Here is a 23,250-nt window from a genome sequence, read left to right on the forward strand (position 1 = left end):
GCCAGGGGGCATCCATTTGACGGCAGCGCCGTACATGGCAGGTGGCGGGGTTTCAAGAATCCCGGAGGTTGGTACCACACCCCCAAAACTTTGTTTATTCGAAATGTACCTAGGAGATGGAGAGTGTGTCCTCAGAAAGAGCGCAAGCACTGAGTCGGCGCAAAAGCTGACAGGTAAGACAAACAAGAATGGAACAATGTTTAAAATTTGACCGTATCAGGTATCTCAGTTCCCTTACTCCTCGTGTTACTATCATCTTCCTACGAGAAGAAGCCTTTCTCTTGGCCCATGCACACTGCTGTCACAGAGTCATTTCCACTTCATTTGGTGCATTTTAAAGAAACGTCTATTACCGAAAGCACGTCTATCGCTATCGTAGTTTTGTGTGGCAACATCGCTCTTATGTTCAACGAGCTTCCACCTACACTGCATACTCGTATTCAACAATGGCGTTCATACTGTAACTTCGGTACGTTATTGAAGGATCTCGAAGGATGATGAGGGGGTACTGAAGCAGTTATTTGACGGGAGACTTCCGTTTTTGGCCGATTTCTGCCGTGTGACGACTGGAGCGATACGATGGAAGAAGCAAGACAAAATGGTGGGGGATATCTAATTTGCCTCTTTCTGTGGTTCCAAGTTTCTATTGGTACAGTCTACTGAGTAAATAAAAACGAATTTAAGAGTGTGTCTTCTGAGGGTGATAAATAATACTGCGGGAGTTGTTAGTCATTCAGCCATAGCCAGTTATATTACTTTAACAATTGTACGAACTTATGCTCTTACATCGCTCATCTGCTGCATCCCCGAAGTTCTAGTGAACTAGGGCACTGGAAGTAGTTTCGATAAATTAAAAATGGTAAAGTGCTTAAGGTCTAGTATGCGTAAAAGCAGACTGTCAGATTTTAGTAGTCTTGTATGATACAACTGCTGCAAGTGACTTCGACGATATAGTGAATGAGTTTGCTCCTCCAAAGCAAGGCAGTGCAAAGCAAAATTATAACAAAAATACAATATTCCTGAAAATGAATATTTTCTCATCTCGCAATAATAGCCGTCGTTCTTTTATTTCTAATTAATAATTTATGTATTATTAACAGTTTGGAGAACCCACTTCGAAAAATTAACAAGCGAGGATGTGGGAGGGGTAAAGTGATAGGTCACAAACACTTTCTCACCTAGAAAAGATACATTGACTCTTTTTAGCAAGTTTAGCAAACTATTGTTATCATTTTTTTAACACGTGTAATTTATAGCAATCCAAGAAAATCAGCAACGTGAATTTAGTATTTCAAGTCTGATGAATATCGTTTTGTGTTTTCAAATCATGACTCGCGTAGAGTTTCCCCTCACTCAGGTGGTTCTGTCACAAAATAAATTCAATAAAGCGCAGTATAAATTCTGATACTAGTGGAACAGACAGAAAAACATTTCAGTTAACGAACGTTCCGGAATAATACGTAAACATCAACAAAGATATAGTTAATACATCAGTTTACACTTGTAAGTACACCAGATCACAACAGGAAAAGAACTGTTATAAAAACAACGTGACACATAGCCTCTACGTAAATTATGGGAGCATTATTTGAACTCTCATAACTAGGTAGTGTGTCTGCCACAATAGAATCATGGAGTAGGAGCAAATAGCCATACATGGAATTATTTGTAGTACAGAACTGAGCAAAGAGAGAATGTACAAATGTTCATAGCTTCTTTTTAAGTTGGCATAACTCAGGCTTTTCTGTAAAAGAAAGTACAAATAAAACTTGAACAGGAACGCCCACATGGCTTAAACAGCTGGCAATAAAATTGCACTTACATTAAACCTGAGTAAAAAATAAATTCCACATATTCACAATTTACCAACAAGGCTCAAAACTGATAGACAGGAACCAGACACCTTGCCCCAAATAACTGTAGCACAAACAGTTTTAGCTGTGTAAGTTAGACAAGTCGTAAATGGCAAACACTTTAAATAAATCGAAATTTATTCTCTGACTTGAGATCAGCTGTATTAGGTATAGATCTACTACCTAAGAGTGACATATGAAAATTTGTGTCCAATCGGGTCTTGAGTCTGAATTTCCTGTTTATTACAGCCAGTCGCCTAAACCGATTCGGCTGTCTATCTACACTCATCAGACCGACCAGCTGCGGATCGTCTGCAGTGTGTGTTTCAGACATTCATGTAAATCTTTAAACAGAATCGGTGTTAAACTTCAATGTAAATCTTTAAACAGAATCGGTGTTAACTCAAACTTAAAACAGTACAGCAGACATAATTTAACAAAAAACTCTGCTACACAGCAGATATATCCGAATAAACTTTCATATAATTTTGTATTTTTGGGGATCCAAATTCGCCAGATGCTCAATCAACGAAAATATGGTCCGTTGTAACCTGTAATACAATGTTTATTTAATCGTACGATTAGCTAATTTCGACTAAGCATCTTAAAAGGGGACATTGTAGAGTTGATCCTCCCGTAAAATGACGGAATATGGCTATTTTTTACCTGTAATTAGGGGTGATTTGAAAAGACATAAATATAGATGTTGCAAATGTGCTTGACCATCATACTTAGTCGGAATTAGCTAATCGCACTATTGAATAAACATCGCATTACAGCCTACTACGGAACATGTTTACGTTTACTACACTTTCATGCATTCTACACATAGTGTGGTCAAAAATTTGAGTCCACCAAGGGCCGCTGACTACGGCTGTCTAAACCCACTCTGCTGTGAATTCTGTAGAAGCAAATGGCAGAAAAGGTTTCAAGGTGAATATTCCTGTTCATTACACAGAAAGCTGCTCCCACAACGGACATGCCGTATAGGGGAATTTTTTTCAAAATGGTTCAAATGGCTCTGAGCACTATGGGGCTTAACTGCTGAGGTCATCAGTCCCCGAGAACTTAGAACTACTTAAACCTAACTAACCTAAGGACATCACACACAACCATACCCGAGGCAGGATTCGAACCTGCGACCGTAGCGGTCTCACGGTTCCAGACTGAAGCGCCTAGAACCGCTCGGCCACTCCGGCCGGTGGGAATTTTTTTCCAACCTCTCATAGGCCATCAGTAAAAGCCAACCGAGTAAAAAAGTTACTTTATGACTGCCAGTTAGGTGCACTTGTAGTTACTTTCCGACGTCATCACCTTAACGCTTGGGACATTTGTCGTCATTGTAGACAAGCTTTTCAATACCCTCTTCTTAAAATGTTGCTGCCAATGAACCGAAATGAGTATTGACGTTGTTTTAATATTGTTGCACTATTAGCCACTTCGTCAGTTTAGGGAAAAATGGTACTAACTCAAGCACCAGGTCGGAACTATATGGCGGGTAACAAAAAAATATCGCACATAAACTGCTCAAGAAGCTGTTGGGTTGCCCGAGCAGTGTGAGGACGAGGATTGCTACGGGTCAGAACAATTTTAGAAGTCAGCATACCTCTTTTCTATGTTGAATGGATCTCCGCAAACGTGAAATTTCACAATTAACAGCTGCATTAATTGTGGTTGCTGACTCGCAATTCTCACTTAGCGGGAGAACCCTTTAAAGAGTGGAAATGGAAAATGTAAGTGTCAAATCTGACATTTCTCGGGAGCAGGGAAAAACAATGATCATCTTTTTGTACATAACTGATCTGTATCCAAAAAACTGAAAAGGTATTCTCGTACCACAGAATTATGGTGCCAACCCACACCACTGCAGAAAATAATGGGGCAAATTTGAAAATAGATGATAGGGAACGTTCTAAGTGGCATACCGGGAAACTGACTATATGAGAGTCAAAGAAGAAAACAGCAACCAGCCTCTGGTAGTAATACTCATTATTTACACAAATAACGCCGTTACCCGTATCGATAAGATGTGTTCATTTTCAGATGGCTGTTCACATGTATACGGCTATTACAGTTTTTAATATTAAATTAGTTGTTGGAAAAAAAACAACTAATGTTATGTAAACGTGAATAGTCGTCTCAAGATCGCTGTTTTTGTCTTTGCAAGAATAAGCTTCTGTTTTGTACGCAACCACCGTCGCAAAAACGGCAGTTTCCGACGATATACTGAGGCACTACGTTTTATTTGTGATAGTACAAGTACGGAAATACAGCATTAGGTATTTAACTAAGAGAGCTATAGCCAAGGAAGACCACTTCTCAAATCATTTGTATTTCTGCACTCCAGACAGAAGCCGCGCGGTCTTGGGCGCCGTGTCACGCTTCGCGCGGGTCCTCTCTGGGGCGTATATATATATATATATATATATATATATATATATATATATATATATATATATATATGTGTGTGTGTGTGTGTGTGTGTGTGTGTGTGTGTGTGTGTGTGTGTGTGTTTTTTGCCCTTCGCATTAGTTTATGTTAGATTAAGTACTGTGTAAGCCTAGGTACCGATGACCTCAGCAGTTTGGTCCCATAGGAACTTACCACAAATTTCCAAAACTCCAGGCGGAAGCAAACCATGGCACGAAGAACTTGTACCATCTCTTAACGCACGTTTGAAAGACTTTCTTCATAGCTTCTTATCCGGATCACTCTATAGACATGCAACAAGTACCGAGAACACAATAGCACTGAAAATACCTTTTGTTAAAAATAGGCACAATGTTTTCCACTTGGACTCTTTAATTGAGATAGCCATCTTAATATGACTGCAGCTCATCACAGATTAACGTCTTGAAGTCGGTAGTGACAGATCGTGTGGTGGGAGAAAGGCGCATTTGGATAATGTGTACATCACCCTCCTACCACTTGTCTGCCGTTTATGATGTGTGATCGGAGGATTAAAAAAAATGAAAAGAAAGACTCTCATAGATAATGATTTTACCTTCATTTTCTATACAGTTTGTAATGTATCTACCAGAATGATATATTTCATGAGTGCTTTGCAGTATTTCATCAATATAATTAGTTTAATTTCTGTTTTCCAGCAAAGCTTATGTTTTGCTACACGTGTTTGTAGAAAATCGTTTTCGTAGGAGAGGTCACTCACACTTTCTTGTGCGCCTTTCTAGTGCGATATCGCCGCTTTGAAACCCGCTGGTGGAAAATGTTTACGCCATTATTTGGTCAGTGGGAGAGAGTTGATGGCGTAAGGTTTCTAATGTCCGGTCTTTACAACAGTGTCCTGGGTTAAACTCGAAACCTCTACGGGAGATTCCTAAAGTGTGAGCCCATTGCACCGTTGATGGCGATCAGCCCATCGGACGAGGGCGTTAAGCCCGACGACCATTAGAGAGGAAAAGTCTATATGCTGGCACCAGATTTCATCCTGACCCTCTCTGATTCATCCATAATAACACAAACCCACCAGTACACTGTCCAAGCACTGATCAGTCTTTTACATGACACAGATAAGCAGCTGGCACTTCATAACAGGTCGGAGGGAGGCAACGCCAAGCCATCTCCATCAGGACCTTGCCTAAAATGTTGACGCTGTATTTCTAGATCTGCTCACATACGCTTTCAAATTCTGAAGGTGGCAGGGGTAAAATACACGGAGCGAAAGGCTATTTACAATTTGTAAAGAAACCAGATGGCAGTTATAAGAGTCGAGGAACCTGAAAGGGAAGCAGTGGTTCAAATGGCTCTGAGCACTATGGGACTCAACATCTGAGGTCATCAGTCCCCTAGAACTTATAACTACTTAAACCTGACTAACCTAAGGACATCACACACATTCATGCCCGAGGCAGGATTCGAACCTGCGACCGTAGCAGTCACGCGGTTCCGGACTGAAGTGCCTAGAACCGCACGGCGACCGTCGCCGGCGGGAAGCAGTGGTTGGGAAGTAAGTGAGACAGGGTTGTAGCCTATCCCCGATGCTATTCAATCTGTATATTGAGCAAGCAGTAAAGGAAACAAAAGAAAAGCTCGGAGCAGGTATTAAAATCCATGGAGAAGAAATAAAAATTTTGAAGTTCGCAATTGACATTGTAATTCTGTCAGAGACAGCAAAGGACTTGGAAGAGCAATTGAACGGAATGGACAGTGTCTTGAAAGGAGGGTATAAGACGAACATCAACAAAAGCAAAACGAGGATAATGGAATGTAGTCGAATTAAGTCGGGTGATGCTGAGGGAATAAGATTAGGAAATGAGTCACTTAAAGTAGTAAAAGAGGTTTGCTATTTGGGGAGCAAAGTAACTGATGATGGTCGAAGTAGAGACGATATAAAATGTAGACTGGCAATGGCAAGAAAAGCGTTTCTGAAGTAGAGGAATTTGTTAACATCGAGTATTGATTTAAGTGTCAGGAAGCCGTTTCTGAAAGTATTTGTATGGAGTGTAGCCATGTATGGAAGTGAAACATGGACGATAAATAGTTTTGACAAGTAGAGAATAGAAGCTTTCGAAATGAGGTGCTACAGAAGAATGCTGAAGATTAGATGGGTAGATCACGTAACTAATGAGGAGGTATTGAATAGAATTGGGAAGAACAGGAGTTTGTGGCACAACTTGACAAGAAGAAGAGACCGGTTGGTAGGACATGTTCTGAGGCATCAACGGATCACCAATTTAGTTCTGGAGGACAGCGTGGAGGGTAAAAATCGTAGAGGGAGACCAAGAGATGAATACACTAAGCAGATTCAGAAGGATGTAGGCTACAGCAGGTACTGGGAGATGAAGAAGCTTGCACAGGAGAGAGTAGCATGGAGAGCTGCATCAAACCAGTCTCAGGACTGAAGACCACAACAACAACGCTCATTTCCTGATTGTGGGACTGCTTTCACATATAAAACTATGAAAATTTGATAAATTTGCGAAAAAACTGAAGAAAGTTAGTTTTAGCTGGATGGGGCGCCCGTCCTCTGGAAGTTCTGCCAGGGCCGCAGAATGACCTCTGTAGCTTAGTTTTCAGCATGGGGGCAGTGACTGTGAGGCGGCGTCCCGCAGGTGGTGTGTCCGGTGGAGGCGGCGGGCGGCCGGCGCGAGCTGCAGGTGTTCTCGGAAGGCTGGGAGCGCACCGCCACCTCCGCCGCCTCCGCCGCCACCGCCGCCGCCATCGGCGCCAACGCTTCCGGCACCGCCGCCGCCCACGCAGGGTCGCCGACGCCGCTGCTGCTGGCGCCGCACGCGCGCAGCTTCATCGTAGAGTTCCTGGAGCGACAGCCCGGCAGCTACGCCGTCACCTGGATGGAGGTGTCGCGCCGGCCACTCCTCTCCGCTTCCAGCTACTTCGTCATGTCCGTCGCTGCCCCAGAATGTCCCTACAGGTGCGTGTCGACTCCAGTTCTCTCTAAAAATTAACGACTTCTGCCAATATGTCACTACCGGATCCCTCTATACCTAGCATAATCTAACCACTGCATAAATTTGCAAGATATTTCTAGTCTGTAGTTACATTACAACCCGCATAAGTCATTATATACTGTATGGTGGAGGGTACTTACTTTACCAGAATTGGATTCTTCCCTATCATCTGCTACAAAATTCGAGTTGCTCTTCTGTGCCAACTTCTCCATTCCATCTCTACTTCCACAAAACGTCCTCCGTTACATCCTCGGCATATTCCAATGTAACAGGCTTGTTTGCATGGACATTATCCGCATCAAACATAAAATATTCATTTCTTCCTTCAATCTAAATTTACCCTAAGGTGAAAAAACTCATTGGATACACATCCGCCGGCCGGTGTGGCCGTGCGCTTCTAGGCGCTTCAGTCTGGAACCGCGTGACCGCTACGGTCGCAGGTTCGAATCCTGCCTCGGGCATGGATGTGTGTGATGTCCTTAGGTTAGTTAGGTTTAAGTAGTTCTAAGTTCTAGGGGACTGATGACCACAGATGTTAAGTCCCATAGTGCTCAGAGCCATTTTTGATACACATCCTTTATCCGAAGTACAGAAGCAACTTGATGTGACATCGACTCAACAAGTCGTTAACAGTCCCCTGCAGAAATACTGAGCCTTGCTGCCTCTGTAGCCGTCCTTAATTGCGAATGTGTTGCCGATGCAGGATTTTGCGCACGAACTGTCCTCTTGATAATGTCTTATGAATATTCTATGGAGTTCACGATGGGCAATTTGGATGGCTAAATCACTCGCTCGAACTATCCAGAATATTCTTCAAACACATCGCGAACAGTTGTGGTCCGTGGCATCGCTCATAACCATCCATAAAATTTCTATCGCTGTTTGGGAACATGATGTCCATGAACGGCTGAAAATGGTTTCCAAGTATCCGACATAACCCACAGTCAGTGATCTGTTTAATTGGACCAGAGGACTAAGTCCGTTCCATGTACACAAAGCCTACACCATTAGGAGCCACCACCAGCTTGCAAAAAAATGGTTCAAATGGCTCTGAGCACTATGGGACTTAACTTCTGCGGTCATCAGTCCCCTAGAACTTGGAACTACTTAAACCTCACTAACCTAGGGACATCACACACACCCATGCCCGAGGCAGGATTCGAACTTGCGACCGTAGCAGTCGCACGGTTCCAGACTGTAGCGCCTAGAACCGCTCGGCCACTCCGGCCGGCACCAGCTTGCACAGTGCCTTGTTGACAATTTGGGACCATGGCTTCGTGGGGCCTGCGCCGCACTCGGAGCCTACCATCAGCTGTTATCAACTGAAATTTGGAGTCCGCTGATCAGACCACGGTTTTCCAGTCGTCTGAGGTACAACTGATATGATCTTCAGCCCAGGAGAGGCGCTGCAGGCGATGTCGTGCTGTTAGCACAGGCACTCGGGACCGTGTTCTGCTCCCGTAGCCCATTATTACCAAATTTTGCCACACACGTTCGTCGAACGTCCTACTTTGATCCGTCCGGTTATTAAATGCTGTGTTGCTTGCCTGTTAGCACTGAAAACTCTAGCAAATGCCGCTAATCATGTTCGTTAAATGAAGGTCGTTGGCCACTGCGTTGTCCGTGTTCAAAGGTGATACGTGAAATTTGGTATTCTCAGCACACTCGTAACACAGTGGATCTAGGAATATTGAATTCCCAAATGATTTCCGAAATTGAATGTCCCATTCGTCGAGCTCCAACTACCCTTGTTCCTACGCGTCGTGCTGCCACAATCACTCCGGAAACCTTTCGATTTGAATCAACTGAGTACAAACCACAGATTCGCCAATGCACTGCCGTTTCACACCCTGTGTACGTGGAGTTTTCCACTTCCTCGGGCAGTTCTTGAAGTTTAGTGCGTGGAGACTGAAATGAATTTCGAATCTGTGCATCAAAGTTCCCGTTTTATACAAATTGGAGCAAAGATAGCTGAGCTCTGCTCACTGCATCTAACTCTAGCCCTATGAACGAGAGTCCGTTACACACCACAGCGCTACGATGGGTGTTGGGAGCTCGCAGCTCGTAAGTATATATCAGAGTGAGTTTACGGAGGACACTGCGACCGAAGGGACCGTCTTGTTTTCTCTGTACCAAGACATCTAAAAACGGGAGGCCTCAATTTTTCTCCACTTCTGTGGTGATGCAGATGCTCGGATGGAGGGAGTTAAGGTGTTCCAGAGTTTCAGGTAGCGTTGCTGCCCCATGTAGCCATACTACAAAGGTGTCTTCCACATATATCCAGAAATATTTAGATTCCAAATTTGCCGACTGAAGTCCTTTCATGTCTAAGCCTTCCATAGAAAGGTTAATGCTATGGTAGACGAGAGAATAACCATAGAATCATCGCCAGATTGCTCAAATTATTGTTCATTAAATAAAATGTGAGTAGAGGTAAATATACATTTTAACAGATTTAAGATGTCCTCTTCCAGCTTAGCTTCAATAAAGTGTAGAGAATCCACCAGAAGTATTCGTCTGAACTAAGAGAAAACACCGAAACTCACTAATACCTCAGCTGATTCGAGACACCAAGTCTTCAAGTTATCAGCAGTGCTTAGCCATCTTCGCTCTATGTTTGTACAAAACGGGTATTCTGATAAACAGATTCTAAACGCACTTCGTACTGCACCCATTAGCCCTCTAGAACAGCCAGAAGGAAAGGAGAACTCCACGAGGATGGTTTTTCTACGCTATTTTGCTGGTGCGTCCTAAGGCCGGCAGCCCGTTCAAGGATCATCAAACACAGTGTGTATTTCCGTCCGCCAGCGCGAGTGCAAACGATGCTGGGCTCTGTTAAAGGCAATCTGGGTCTAAGGAGACTAGGGATATATAAAATCCCTTGCCTGACCAGACTTTTTGCACTGTTAAGGATAGATATGTTGAACATAGATGTCACAACAGACTGGAAGAGCCTAAAAAGTATGTTGTTGCTGAACGCTGTCTTGACACAGCACATACCACGAACTATGGGGATACTTTCGTCCACCTCCACGTACTGGGACTCAACCAATGTAGAAGCAGTTGAAATACACTCCTGGAAATGGAAAAAAGAACACATTGACACCGGTGTGTCAGACCCACCATACTTGCTCCGGACACTGCGAGAGGGCTGTACAAGCAATGATCACACGCACGGCACAGCGGACACACCAGGAACCGCGGTGTTGGCCGTCGAATGGCGCTAGCTGCGCAGCATTTGTGCACCGCCGCCGTCAGTGTCAGCCAGTTTGCCGTGGCATACGGAGCTCCATCGCAGTCTTTAACACTGGTAGCATGCCGCGACAGCGTGGACGTGAACCGTATGTGCAGTTGACGGACTTTGAGCGAGGGCGTATAGTGGGCATGCGGGAGGCCGGGTGGACGTACCGCCGAATTGCTCAACACGTGGGCCGTGAGGTCTCCAGAGTACATCGATGTTGTCGCCAGTGGTCGGTGGAAGGTGCACGTGCCCGTCGACCTGGGACCGGACCGCAGCGACGCACGGATGCACGCCAAGACCGTAGGATCCTACGCAGTGCCGTAGGGGACCGCACCGCCACTCCCCAGCAAATTAGGGACACTGTTGCTCCTGGGGTATCGGCGAGGACCATTCGCAACCGTCTCCATGAAGCTGGGCTACGGTCCCGCACACCGTTAGGCCGTCTTCCGCTCACGCCCCAACATCGTGCAGCCCGCCTCCAGTGGTGTCGCGACAGGCGTGAATGGAGGGACGAATGGAGACGTGTCGTCTTCAGCGATGAGAGTCGCTTCTGCCTTGGTGCCAATGATGGTCGTATGCGTGTTTGGCGCCGTGTAGGTGAGCGCCACAATCAGGACTGCATACGACCGAGGCGCACAGGGCCAACACCCGGCATCATGGTGTGGGGAGCGATCTCTTACACTGGCCGTACACCACTGGTGATCGTCGAGGGGACACTGAACAGTGCACGGTACATCCAAACCGTCATCGAACCCATCGTTCTACCATTCCTAGACCGGCAAGGGAACTTGCTGTTCCAACAGGACAATGCACGTCCGCATGTATCCCGTGCCACCCAACGTGCTCTAGAAGGTGTAAGTCAACTACCCTGGCCAGCAAGATCTCCGGATCTGTCCCCCATTGAGCATGTTTGGGACTGGATGAAGCGTCGTCTCACGCGGTCTGCACGTCCAGCACGAACGCTGGTCCAACTGAGGCGCCAGGTGGAAATGGCATGGCAAGCCGTTCCACAGGACTACATCCAGCATCTCTACGATCGTCTCCATGGGAGAATAGCAGCCTGCATTGCTGCGAAAGGTGGATATACACTGTACTAGTGCCGACATTGTGCATGCTCTGTTGCCTGTGTCTATGTGCCTGTGGTTCTGTCAGTGTGATCATGTGATGTATCTGACCCCAGGAATGTGTCAATAAAGTTTCCCCTTCCTGGGACAATGAATTCACGGTGTTCTTATTTCAATTTCCAGGAGTGTACTTATAAGTAACGACCCGATTAGTAGCCACACGGGATTTCAAATTACAAAGGCTTGGGGAACCAGCACTGACGGTACTATGGCGTCGTCTGGCGCAGACGACTGAATCTGACTCAAAACAGACGGAGAATCGGAGTCCGCACACTTAAAATGGGCGCCAACACTCTGCCCGCGCGCGTACTGTGCCTCGGTTTGCAGCCGCGCTTTTCCCGCGTCGCGCTGACGAAGACCGTGGCCCGTTTCTCCGCAGGTGGCTGAGGATCTGGTCGTCCTCTATGAACCGTCTACGACGATGTTATGGCCCCATCCCTTCGCACCCGCGCTTTTCTAGCGTGTCAGCGCATGTATCGGCGAACCATGGCACCCACACGTCAGTAAGCACCAGAAGAAGACAAGGTAGCTGTCTCGTTGAAATATCGTTCATTTCTCACAGCTTTATCCGACACGACGCCCGTGAATCACCGCAGCAGCTTTTACGGCGATAAAGCTTCAAACAGGGCAGTTACAAGCTTCTAAGCTTATCTGTCAGGTAATTTATAGGTATCATCAACAGCTACCTAGACCTGATAGCTTATGTGGAAACCCATTATTTACTTCATGACTTTCAAATTCTCTCAACGCTTTAGTGTTAACTGGTACTGTACTTTGAACTCACTCAATTTGTTGACATTCCGTTTTTCGCATAATACACATCCACAGCCAAATTTGGAGGCATAAACAGATACTGTGCCCGTAAAAGGAAAAGTGACCGTTTGCATCGATCCCTAAACTCCTGAATTATAGTCCTGACAAGTACACAACATAAACTGCCACACTCTTAATAAATTACACACATAATATTAATCTCACATTGTTCATCCTGCCATTTCAATAATTTACACGTTGTATTGAAGAAAAAGTTGTAAAATTGAGTCTTTTCAAGATGTTGTTTTAATTTAAGCCACGAAATAAAGGATCCATACATTCGTTTCGTATTCATTAGTAATCACAAACATTTATGTGTCATAATTTACATACTTCGATGTCGTAATTACTTGAACACACACTATACACTATACCTTAACAGTTTACAGGAAAGTGCACTAAGCACCGTGTCAGAAAAGTGTACTAACCCATTAATCTTTTTAGTCATGTGTAGCCTATATACACTTATGATTTTTCTTAGGGCTTAATCTCGATGTAGAAGAAATTTCGAATAAGAGTGGACTTCGTATTTATTCCCCGTGAGGTAGTTCGTTTTATTTGATGATCGTTAAAAATGTTCTTTATCATACAATACACAAGTGAGCAATTGAACCGGTCCATTCGGCTATGCTGACGGAGCTGTGCCTATTAACCCCTAATAAAGCACCCCACCGTTTAGTACGGTGTGAGCTGATGCATCACAAAGTTAAGATCAGAAACGATATCCTGACAGAGAGAATGTCGCAGCGTTCCCATTTGCCTTTCTGTCTTTTCGCTGAATCCGGTGGGGTGGCGCAGTGTTAAGCATAGTGACTGAAACCCCATCTGCCCTACCCAATCTAGGTGTTCCATGGTTTCGCTAAATCACTTCACACTTTAACCTGGGTGACAGCCACACTGTGTGACCTCTCGTGGTACGGAATCATCATTGCGAGCGAGTAGCGCTGTACTTGGAAATACTGAGTCAACGCGTTTGCACATGACACGAGACTACACGTGACGAAACCTATTTCCCATCCAGACTTTGATCAGCATTAGCGAAGCTAATTTCTGTGATTATGCATTGACTTATACAGTAGCTTACATTATTACTTTTGACATGAAATATACATTGAAGACCAAAGAAACTTGTACACGTTCCCAATATTGTGTAACGCCCCCGCGAGCACGCAGAAGTGCCGAAACACGACGTGACATGGACTCGACTAATGTCTGAAGTAGTGCTGGAGGGAAATGACACAGGAATCCTGCAGGGCTGTGCACAAATCCGTAAGATTACGAGGGGATGGAGATCTCTTCTGAACCGCACGTAGTAAGGCCTCCCAGAGCATAATGTTGATGTCTGGGGAGTTTGGTGGCCAGCGAAATTGTTTTAAACTCAGGAGAGTGTTCCTGTAGCCACTCTGTAGCAATTCTGGACGTTTGGGGGCGCCGCATTGTCCTGATGGAATTGCCCAAGTCCGTCGAAATGGACAGTGGACATGAATGGATGCAGCTGATCAGACAGGATGCTTACGTAGGTGTCACCTGTCAGAGTCGTATCTAGACGTATCAGGAGGGACTCCAACAACTGACGGCCCACACAATTACAGAGCCTCCAACAGCTTGAACAGTCTCCTGCTTATGGATTATATGTATCTCAATACACTATTGTGCGATGTGCTGTAGCTAAAATTTGTTTGTTCCTTTCATTATTAGTCGACAGTATAAAACACCCAACAAACGAAATTGAAAAGAAATACGAACGGAACAAACGATTTCAATAAAAGTGTGTTAATAATTTATTTCGCTCAAAACGCATCGGCAAATTGAAAAAAAAGGAAGGACCTAAAACTTTGATTACTTGGATTACATTTTATAATACTACGTTGAATACAGCGAAGAGCTAAAAGACTTTGATCTGTCTGCTAGTGACGGCACACTTTCATTAGCCCACCATATGTTGGGCCTCGCAGCGAGGAACATTTTCATTCGAATAGCTGATGATGGGTTTTGTAGTAACACCCACGGCACTCTTATATACCTCATTACATTATAGGCCTTGTAGCAAGGGCATTCAACATAGTGGGGGCACATCTTCATATCACCATCATACGGCGGTAATCTTAGTATGACAATGTATTAGACTGGAATGTCGTATGATGGGCCTCATAGTGAGTGCACTCTTTCACTGGGCTATCACATGTTGGGCTTCATAGTGATGGCAGACTTTCATTGTACCATTATATTGTGAGAATCATTACGTGGCCTTGGTTTCATTGGGACATCATCTGATGGGCCTCTTAGTGAGTGATCTCTTCCGTGGGACCATAATATGATGGGCTTCGTAGCGACGGTACACTTTCATTGCACCACCATATTTCAGTCATCATAATGTGGTTACGGTTTCATTGCACTATCATGTGACGAGACTGGAGTTTGGCATGTAGAGAAAACTGAAGGAGCGATCTACATTTAAATTGAAAGAATTTTATACAACCAAAACCGCATTAATTAATTAATATTTATTACTGACGGCCGGTTTCGGCACCTAAAACTGTCATCTGATCTTCAAAAATGTTTTGCTTAGAACTCCTCACGGGACACGATTAATAAGCAAAACATTTTTGAAGATCAGAAGGTGACACTCCCAACTGTCGAAACTGATTATCAATAACAAAAATTTATTAATACGGTCTTAGCAGGGCACTCTTTCATGAACCATAATCTGACTGACCTCACAGCAATGGCACACTTTCGTTGCACCATCATATGGCAGGCCTCATGGTGTGGTCATGCTTTCATTGGAACATCACCTCACTGGTCTCACAGTGAGGGGCACCCTTTCGCTGGAAAATCTTATAATGGGTCTTGTTGTAAGAGCTCACTGTCAAATGGTTCAAATGGCTCTGAGCACTATGGGACTTAACTTCTAAGGTCATCAGTCCCCTAGAACTTAGAACTACTTATACCTAACTAACCTAAGGACAGCACACACATCGAATCCCGAGCCAGGATTCGAACCTGCGACCGTAGCAGTCGTGCGGTTCCAGACTGTAGCGCCTAGAGCCGCGCGGCCACCCCGGCCGGCAGCTCACTGTCATTGCACCATCATACCAAATTTTCATTGCACCTTCATATGATGGGCCTCCTTGAGTGGTTATGCTTTCATTGGAACTTCATTTGACGGCCCCAATGTGCGGACGTCCTTTTATTAGAACAAGATACGATGGGCTTTATAGTGACGATATGCTTTCATAGGGACCGTCATGTTACGGGTTTCGTAACGGGCAGGCTGTTTGTTCCGAGGATCCAAATTCTGCGTCCTCGCTGCTAATCATAAACGAGTGGAAGATGGCCAAATGATCCGTCACCATAGGAATTTTGACAGCCAAGCAAACGATTAGTTGACGCGAGTTAACTTTAAATAAATATAATCAACTCAAGTTGTGCGGAAAAACTGCTAAACTGTTAACTTTTGGCAGACGCTGCTAGCTATGAGCAGAAGCCCGACACAGGGGTGCGACTAAGTACACTGAATGTTTGCGGTAGAGCTAACTATCAATAACTCGATGTAACAATCGGCACTAAATTGCGCACGAAAATAATGTCCACTGGAAGTAATCTTGAACTACAAGACTTGTGCCCAGATGACCGCCGCTTGTAACATTATCGTGGCAATCTTCATTCGTCGGGAGCCTGGAGGTTCTTCATCGGTGGCGATGTTCAGAGCGAAAGACCCTTCGAGGTGTCAACTCTGGCAGTATCGATAAGCTGAACCGCCAGTGTCCAATCCGTAACCGGGCCAAACGACCTCGTCCCGCCGAGAAGGGCGTGAAGAGGTCGTCCAAGCCGTGGGGAGAGGTTTCTAGGCCCTATGTTTGTTTGCAGTTAAGTGTAGACCAGTCGGCATGCCACAGCGATAAAATGCGCTGACAAATGAGCCTGCTAAAATGATGAAAGTGAGCGCCCATTACAAGGCCCATCATGAGAAATTCCAATGAGACGTGTCCTGACTATGAGACCTATCACATGACGGTCCAATGAAAGAATGGCTACTCTACGAGGCGAAACGTATGATGAAGCAATGCATTGCACCCTCATAATAAGCCTGTCATATGGTGGTCAATGAAAAAGTGCTCTCACTACAAGACCCATCACATGTTATTCCTATGGAATCATGGCACCACTTAAACGTCATATGCTGGTGCAATGAGAGCATGCCATCATTGTGACGGTCCTAAATTAACAGGTCCAAAACAGGCCTGGCGCCGTTCTGCCCATGTGGGCAATTGCTGACGGTACGCCACATTTTAACGTCGTTTCCGAGTTTTAATACACTGAGCATTGATCTTGGCTTGTCATGTACTCTGGATGACATTTCAGCCGATGACCCAGGAGCAGCTGCTCGCGTTCTTCGTTTTATCCACTTGACAAACCTGTCTAAGGACATTTGATTATGTTGTTTTCTTTTAATCCCTTGCCTGTTAATGTGCCTTTTATAGTGTTGTCCTTTTTAGTTGCTGTTTTAACCTTGTGCCTCGCAATGCATTCATAACTTAGTCTGGGCGCTAATAACCACTGTAGTTGTGTGCCCTAAAACCACAAAAAAAACTTTCATCATATGGTGGCCTCGTAGTGAATGGCCGTCTTGATAAGGGAGCACGAGGGCACACTCGTTTAGTTCTGTCCTATGACGGGTCTCGGCAATGAAGTGTTGAGGCAAATTCCAGGATGATTCTTTTGAAAAGTACATTGTTGATTAGTTTCCGATCCTTCTCAATTACGAGCTTGTCGTTTGTCTATAGATACCGTATCGTCCATGGGACATTAAGGGGCTCCGGAACGCCCTATACTTGCAATGTTAAAATAACGCTTATAAATTACATCTTTCCTCACAAAATATTTGAGGTACGAAGTTGAACTTTTTACAGATTATTTATTGGAATATGGGCTACAACTTAACACAGGGATTTTACAAAACTTTAGTTCAGTTATTAAAGATGATTTTTTTTCAATTGTAATGAAAATTCACAACATTTTCTTGCAATTTTTTATTTATATATTCAAAAATATACAGTTTTTTGGAAAAAGGCTGTGTTAAATTATGCAGAAGGTACTGTGTAACGTTTACTGAAAGTTTGAAACAAATATGTTTGGAAGATCCTTAGAAAACATGTAATTAGTATGAGAAAATAAAAGTTTTGGGAATCGAGCGACAAAGATTAGATTAACTTTTTAGTGCATTCCAGGTCCATAGGATGGATTATCTTCATCCTCTGCAAACTCCTCTTCCAGCTTCCTCTTGTTCCTCCTCCTGTTTACTCTTGCTTGTATTTCTAGACTCTTTACAGCCCTGTCTGCAGCCCGAAGGCGTTCCTTGTCTAAAGCAAGCATCGCCCTTTGTTGTGTTCGTAGATTTTGCTACCATTTTCTTCAGTTGCAGTTACTGCAACACTGTTCCAAAAGGTGGTCATGTATGAACACTTATCACATTTCAGTTGTATTTCACTAGCAAGTCCTACGTGCTTTATTATGGAGAGTTCCAGACCAGCTTCACTACAATGAATACATCTTACACAGTCTGAAAAAATTTCTTTGAGAACCGACATATCAAATATTTCATTCACATCCGATTCGCCCATAAAACATTCATAGTTTTCACTCATTGAACCAAGCTTCTTCTGTGAAGTATTTTCTTTCCCACTTTGACTGCTATGGGCAGGTGTACTTGAGAGGTTAGGTTCACTCACTCGGTTATCGTCTTTATTGTTTACAGTAATAACACATACCTTTGGCTTTCCAACATTTCTCCTTTTCTTAAAAGCCTTCAGAGGATTTCTAATAACTTTACTTTTACTCATTATTATACTTCAACAAAACAGAGACTCAAGAAACAGAATTAATTACGAATATTTTCGAGATAACGACAGAGTAAATAAACATGAAACAATCGACAATCACACCAGCGATATATATTGAACCATCACAGGTTAGCCACAACACATACTTTATCTCACATCACTAAAATGTACCTGATGAACACGGACGTTAATAATAACACCATTTGACAGCAGTTTAACAGCGCCACAGTGGGTCACGCCCATGTAGAACACATTTCAAAAAAAATTTAAAAATAGTTGTAGTCTTCGGAATTGAATAAATTGTATATCTATTAAAAGGTAATAGTCTGCAGATTCAGAAAACGCAAAAAAGTAAAAATTGAACTTTTCATGATTTTGAGCCTTTCCGGAGCCCCTTAAACTGAAATCTTCCTTCCTTATCTATCGTGCTGAATGTCTCTGTGGTGACGTCGTCTACGAGGTATAGAAAACTGATCGTAATTTGGCTAAGATCTGTGCAGCGTCCTACACTAAAGCTGCTGCTCTTGCGACAGGTGTCCGGAGCTGAACGCGTGCATCAGCGCGGCGCTGTGGTGCGACGGCGCGCGCCACTGCCCGTCCGGCTTCGACGAGGACGACGCCAACTGCGCGTACCAGCTGGCGGTGCCGGCGCTGTACGTGGCGATCGGCGCCGCGGCGCTGGCCGTGCTGCTGCTGCTGGTCAGCGTCACCGTCTGCGTCAAGCTGGCGCAGCGCCGGCGCGCCGCCGAGCGCGACAAGAAGGTGGCGGCGGCGGCGGCGGCGGCGGCCGCGGCGGCGGCGGCGGCGGGCAACGGCGCGCGGCAGCTGCAGCACAACGGCGACAGCAAGCGGTTCGCCGAGTCGCTCTTCCTCGACGCCAAGGACTCCCTGTGTTGACAAAACGTCGTTGCCATGGAGACAACCGTGTGACGCCCGACCGTCTCCAGGCAATGCTCGCCCCGCCAAAAGAGGAAGGGCAGCCGCGCGCCGCGGGTGCGCTTTGCCGAGTCGCCGCCGGCGCCACACCTGTTCCCCCCGGCCGAGCGGCAGGTGCTCTTCTACTGAACCCCAGGGCGTCGCCTCGCACACACGTGTGTGTGTGTACAGTCCCTCACAAACGACCAGTAACGTATCCCGAGACTGACATTCACCGAGTTTAAAGCGTACGCTAACCGTATTTACTTGCAAAAACAGAGCGACAGTGCGGTGTTCGTCGCGATTGCGCACGTGAGCTGTTTTAACGGACGAATACTTACAGCTGGCTGTGCAGCCTATCTGTTATTCCATGAACGGTCATAAGAAACAGTTCTGCTTCCCGATACCGGTGGAATCGTGACACAGCGAGTGTGTAAGAAGTGGCATGGCAGTCAGTGATCCTAGAAGAGTAATTTCCGTAACGCGAGAAGAAAAAAATTCTCCGGTTGTATACGATGTGAACCCAAACTGCACCGGCAAAATTCCGGAGGTTGTTATGGGATGTTACTTGAGTATTGCAGTATAGAGGATCCGACGTCTCCGGTGAATCGCAATTGACTGTAAACTGAAAAGAGAGAGGTAATTCCCCTTTCTCTGTATCCAGCAACGTCACAAGGAACAGCTCCAGACTCTTTCTCAATGTTATATCGGCCATTCCGCAGCGCGGTTTTTGAATCAGTGGCTACGCACTGCTTTGACGTGCTGGCGATGTTTTATTGTCCACTAAATGTCCTAACTATGTGTGCAATATAGTAACTAGAAACAAATATAATGAGGGCAAAAAACGCGCGTCAACCGAATCTCCGTAAATCAACCTAGGCTACATTGCACTACTTGAGAGAAAAATGGTTCTTTCTTTTATTTTTTTATTTCAGTTCGGGCCCATACAACCATTGCAACAGTGAAAAGTCGATGCGACTGTGGTTAATACGATTTTCGTGTCAGTAATGATGACACGAATGTGAGGACAACACAACGCTCAGTCCTGGAGTGGAAAAGTTCTGCGACCCGGCCGGAAAAACAAATTCTTAGTCATAGTGTACGAAAGGCAAGGCGTTCTACCAGGAAATGCCACTTCCCCAACCACAACTGCCGCTTCTACTCCAGTTTACATTCAAACTATACGCAGTTATTGCATTTTGTTTGATTTATTATTACCTTATACCCTTGTGTCTATACTGCACGGAAAAATATACGCATAACGGTGCAAATGTCGTCGCTATGTCTACGAGCAACCTTCTCCCATTCCCTCTTGGTACACGCTGTTGAAAACAGTAATTCCCACATTACTCTTCGCCCTCAACTTGCTTTCAATGCTGCGCGCGTCTGTCTCGGCCTTGTTTTTCCCGCGCGCTAGCTACACGTTTTTCTTCGTTTCCCAGAGCAGAAAAAATTGACTACCTGACTGGGAATCCAACCCGAGCCTTTTCGGATAGCAATTCGTCGCTCATATCTTGCAGTTACCGAAGAGTACCAGCTGTACGCTAACAGTGGTGCACACCAATGTGGGTAAGTTTTCTGGTGAAGTTGGCCTATGTCCACCTCGCGGGTTGCTTCAAGGCGATGGAAGAGCTGAACTGTTCTCACAGCAAAGGCAAGTCGGCAAACATCGCAACACTTTTGCATCAGTACATAGGCATTTGTGTAACGTGTCGTGCATTTTGGTTTCCACATTATTGTGAGGACTGTTACAGAAACAAATGCAGTTTGAGTAACAAATCAATCGTAATTACATTTTTACTGTCCGCCTAGATAGCTGAGGTATCATATTTTGCCGGCACGGTAGCTCAGCGTGTTCTGTCAGAGGGTTAGCTGCTCTCTGTAATAAAAAAAAAACTGTGTTCATGGATGAACGATGAACTTGGCCAAGCGTCATGTGAAGTCAGCCTCGAACAAATAGAACGAACAATCACGAACAAGATGAGGAAAAAAAGAGGTTAGCGTGTCGGAATCCCATGCCAAGGGCACCGGGTTCGATTCCCTGCTGGGTGGGAGATTTTCCCCACTCAGGGACTGGGTGTTGTGTTGTCTTCATCATCATTTCACCCTATCGATGCGCAAGTCGCCGAAGTCGCGTCAAAGACTTGCACCAGGCGACGAGTCTACCCGACGGGAGGCCCTAGCCACAAGACATTTCATTTCATTTTTTTCATTTTTACTGTGTAAAAAGCCTCCGCAGGCCACCGTCCAAGAAACCTGAAATTCAGAAAATGTCTCTGAACAACCTCGGAAATTCTGTTGGTGACCTTCGGACTTACAATGTATTTTGTGAAATGCTTGATCTCATTCGTTAAAAGGTACCAATGTTAGATGGCCTGGAAACAAACAACACCACCAGTGGAAGCTGTATTTTGTGTATCTCCACAACGCTAGGCTCGTAACCAATTGAAAATGACCCTGGCGGCTGAAACGGGACGTGGCATTTGAAAGTAAAATAGCAACTGCTGCTATTGCTTATTTTCAGTTATTATTACAGTTGCCGACAGTGGACCACAATGTTCGATACGTTGGACGGAAGAAGATGAGGTGTGCACGGGAACCTCAAATTTTGGTAACTACTTCAGAAAGTTACTTGCTGTAGAAATGATTCTGGAGACACTATTTGTAAAAACTGAACGACGGCATAAAAACTAATTTTAATAAGGAATTTCACTAAGTCTCCGAATGTTGCAAAAAATCCAATTGCTAAACCATTACAAGTTTCAGGTCATAAAATGACTATGCTACATAAAGGATGTTGTGAAGAAATATTTAACATTTTTTTCGGCCGTGTGCTATTAGACGTTAAATAAGGCATTTGAATAAGTGGCGTTCATGTTTTACTAACAACCTCCGAGCACATTCTCTGCAATTCTCAAACTGTGTCCCTAGATCACTGTGCTCTTGACAATCGAGTATGTTTTATTCCGAGTATAAACGTTGTACAAGATAACTGGATATGCGAAGTTGTTACATGATGAAGAGACGTCAATTACAACATCAGATTCCTAGGCAAAGAGTACTTACAACGGAAGACAACTGACTTTATAAACTGATGAAGCTGAAATACTACTCAGTACTTCTCAGTGAATGTCCTATAAAGAGCAAGTTGAAAGTAGTAAGAGAAAGACGTATTTTCATGGGAATGATACGTTATCTTTCTTGACTGAGATGTATTACTTATTTTCTGGTGCTATGCAACCCATATATATTACCTCGAAACATATTTGTGTAATGGAGGTGACTATTTCATCAGTGTTGGAACGTGGAAGGACTGAAGACGAAGCTAAGGTGAAATGAATGCGGTGCAGAAGTCAAGGTCATGTAGACCAAAAGACTGCTGTTAATTTATTTTGTGATCTAGGGGGGATCTGTAAATTGGTTTCTGTTATCTTTCAACTGACAACTCAATGTCGCTTGTGATGCTATGAGTGCATATTTTATACGGATGCGTTTTGTGAGACTGCAATGAAATGTGTTGAGTATTATTTCGTCTAAATAACATGAACAAATGTGAAAGATGTATGCCGATATATAAATAAAAAATAAGTTTGTGTATTCTGTGTTCAAATATATTTCTTAAGTTATGTAAGACGACGCATTTTTTATAATTTATGATTTCTTACATTTACTAGGCCGCTATTTTAAGAATGAATAACCATATTGCCCCTTATAACACATTTCTCACATATTTATTGCTCTATCCAGTACATTTTCATCAGGCATTATTTCCATTATTCTTCTAAATATAATGATCCAGACAACGCCTTTAGGCAGCCCTGGCACAATGAACAGGCAGTCATGCTTTTCTACTTGTCGTTATTGGGATACAGACTGTTCTTTACTCATTTAAGTTGTTGGACAGTTGGACAGTTATACATGCAGAATACTTCGAAATATATTAAGAGTTAAGTCTTAACTTTTTACAACCTCTTATGGTCTTATTTCTAATAGAATGTAACCCAAAATTTCACAAGTATATATATATATATA

General features: G+C 44.2%; 1 protein-coding gene across 1 annotated transcript in view; it reads left to right on the plus strand.

The window, feature by feature from the left end:
• Positions 1-22,815, plus strand: part of LOC126483700 (uncharacterized) — a 195,523-nt gene extending 172,708 nt beyond the window's left edge. The window contains exons 8-10 of the mRNA XM_050106829.1: positions 6,926-6,992; positions 7,074-7,245; positions 18,837-22,815. Of these exons, the coding sequence (XP_049962786.1) occupies positions 6,926-6,992; positions 7,074-7,245; positions 18,837-19,200 (603 nt within the window). The 3' untranslated portion in view covers positions 19,201-22,815. The remainder of the gene's footprint in view (positions 1-6,925; positions 6,993-7,073; positions 7,246-18,836) is intronic.
• Positions 22,816-23,250: the final 435 nt, after the last annotated feature.

This window comes from Schistocerca serialis, chromosome 1, assembly GCF_023864345.2.
Source record: "Schistocerca serialis cubense isolate TAMUIC-IGC-003099 chromosome 1, iqSchSeri2.2, whole genome shotgun sequence".
NCBI lineage: Eukaryota > Metazoa > Arthropoda > Insecta > Orthoptera > Acrididae > Schistocerca > Schistocerca serialis.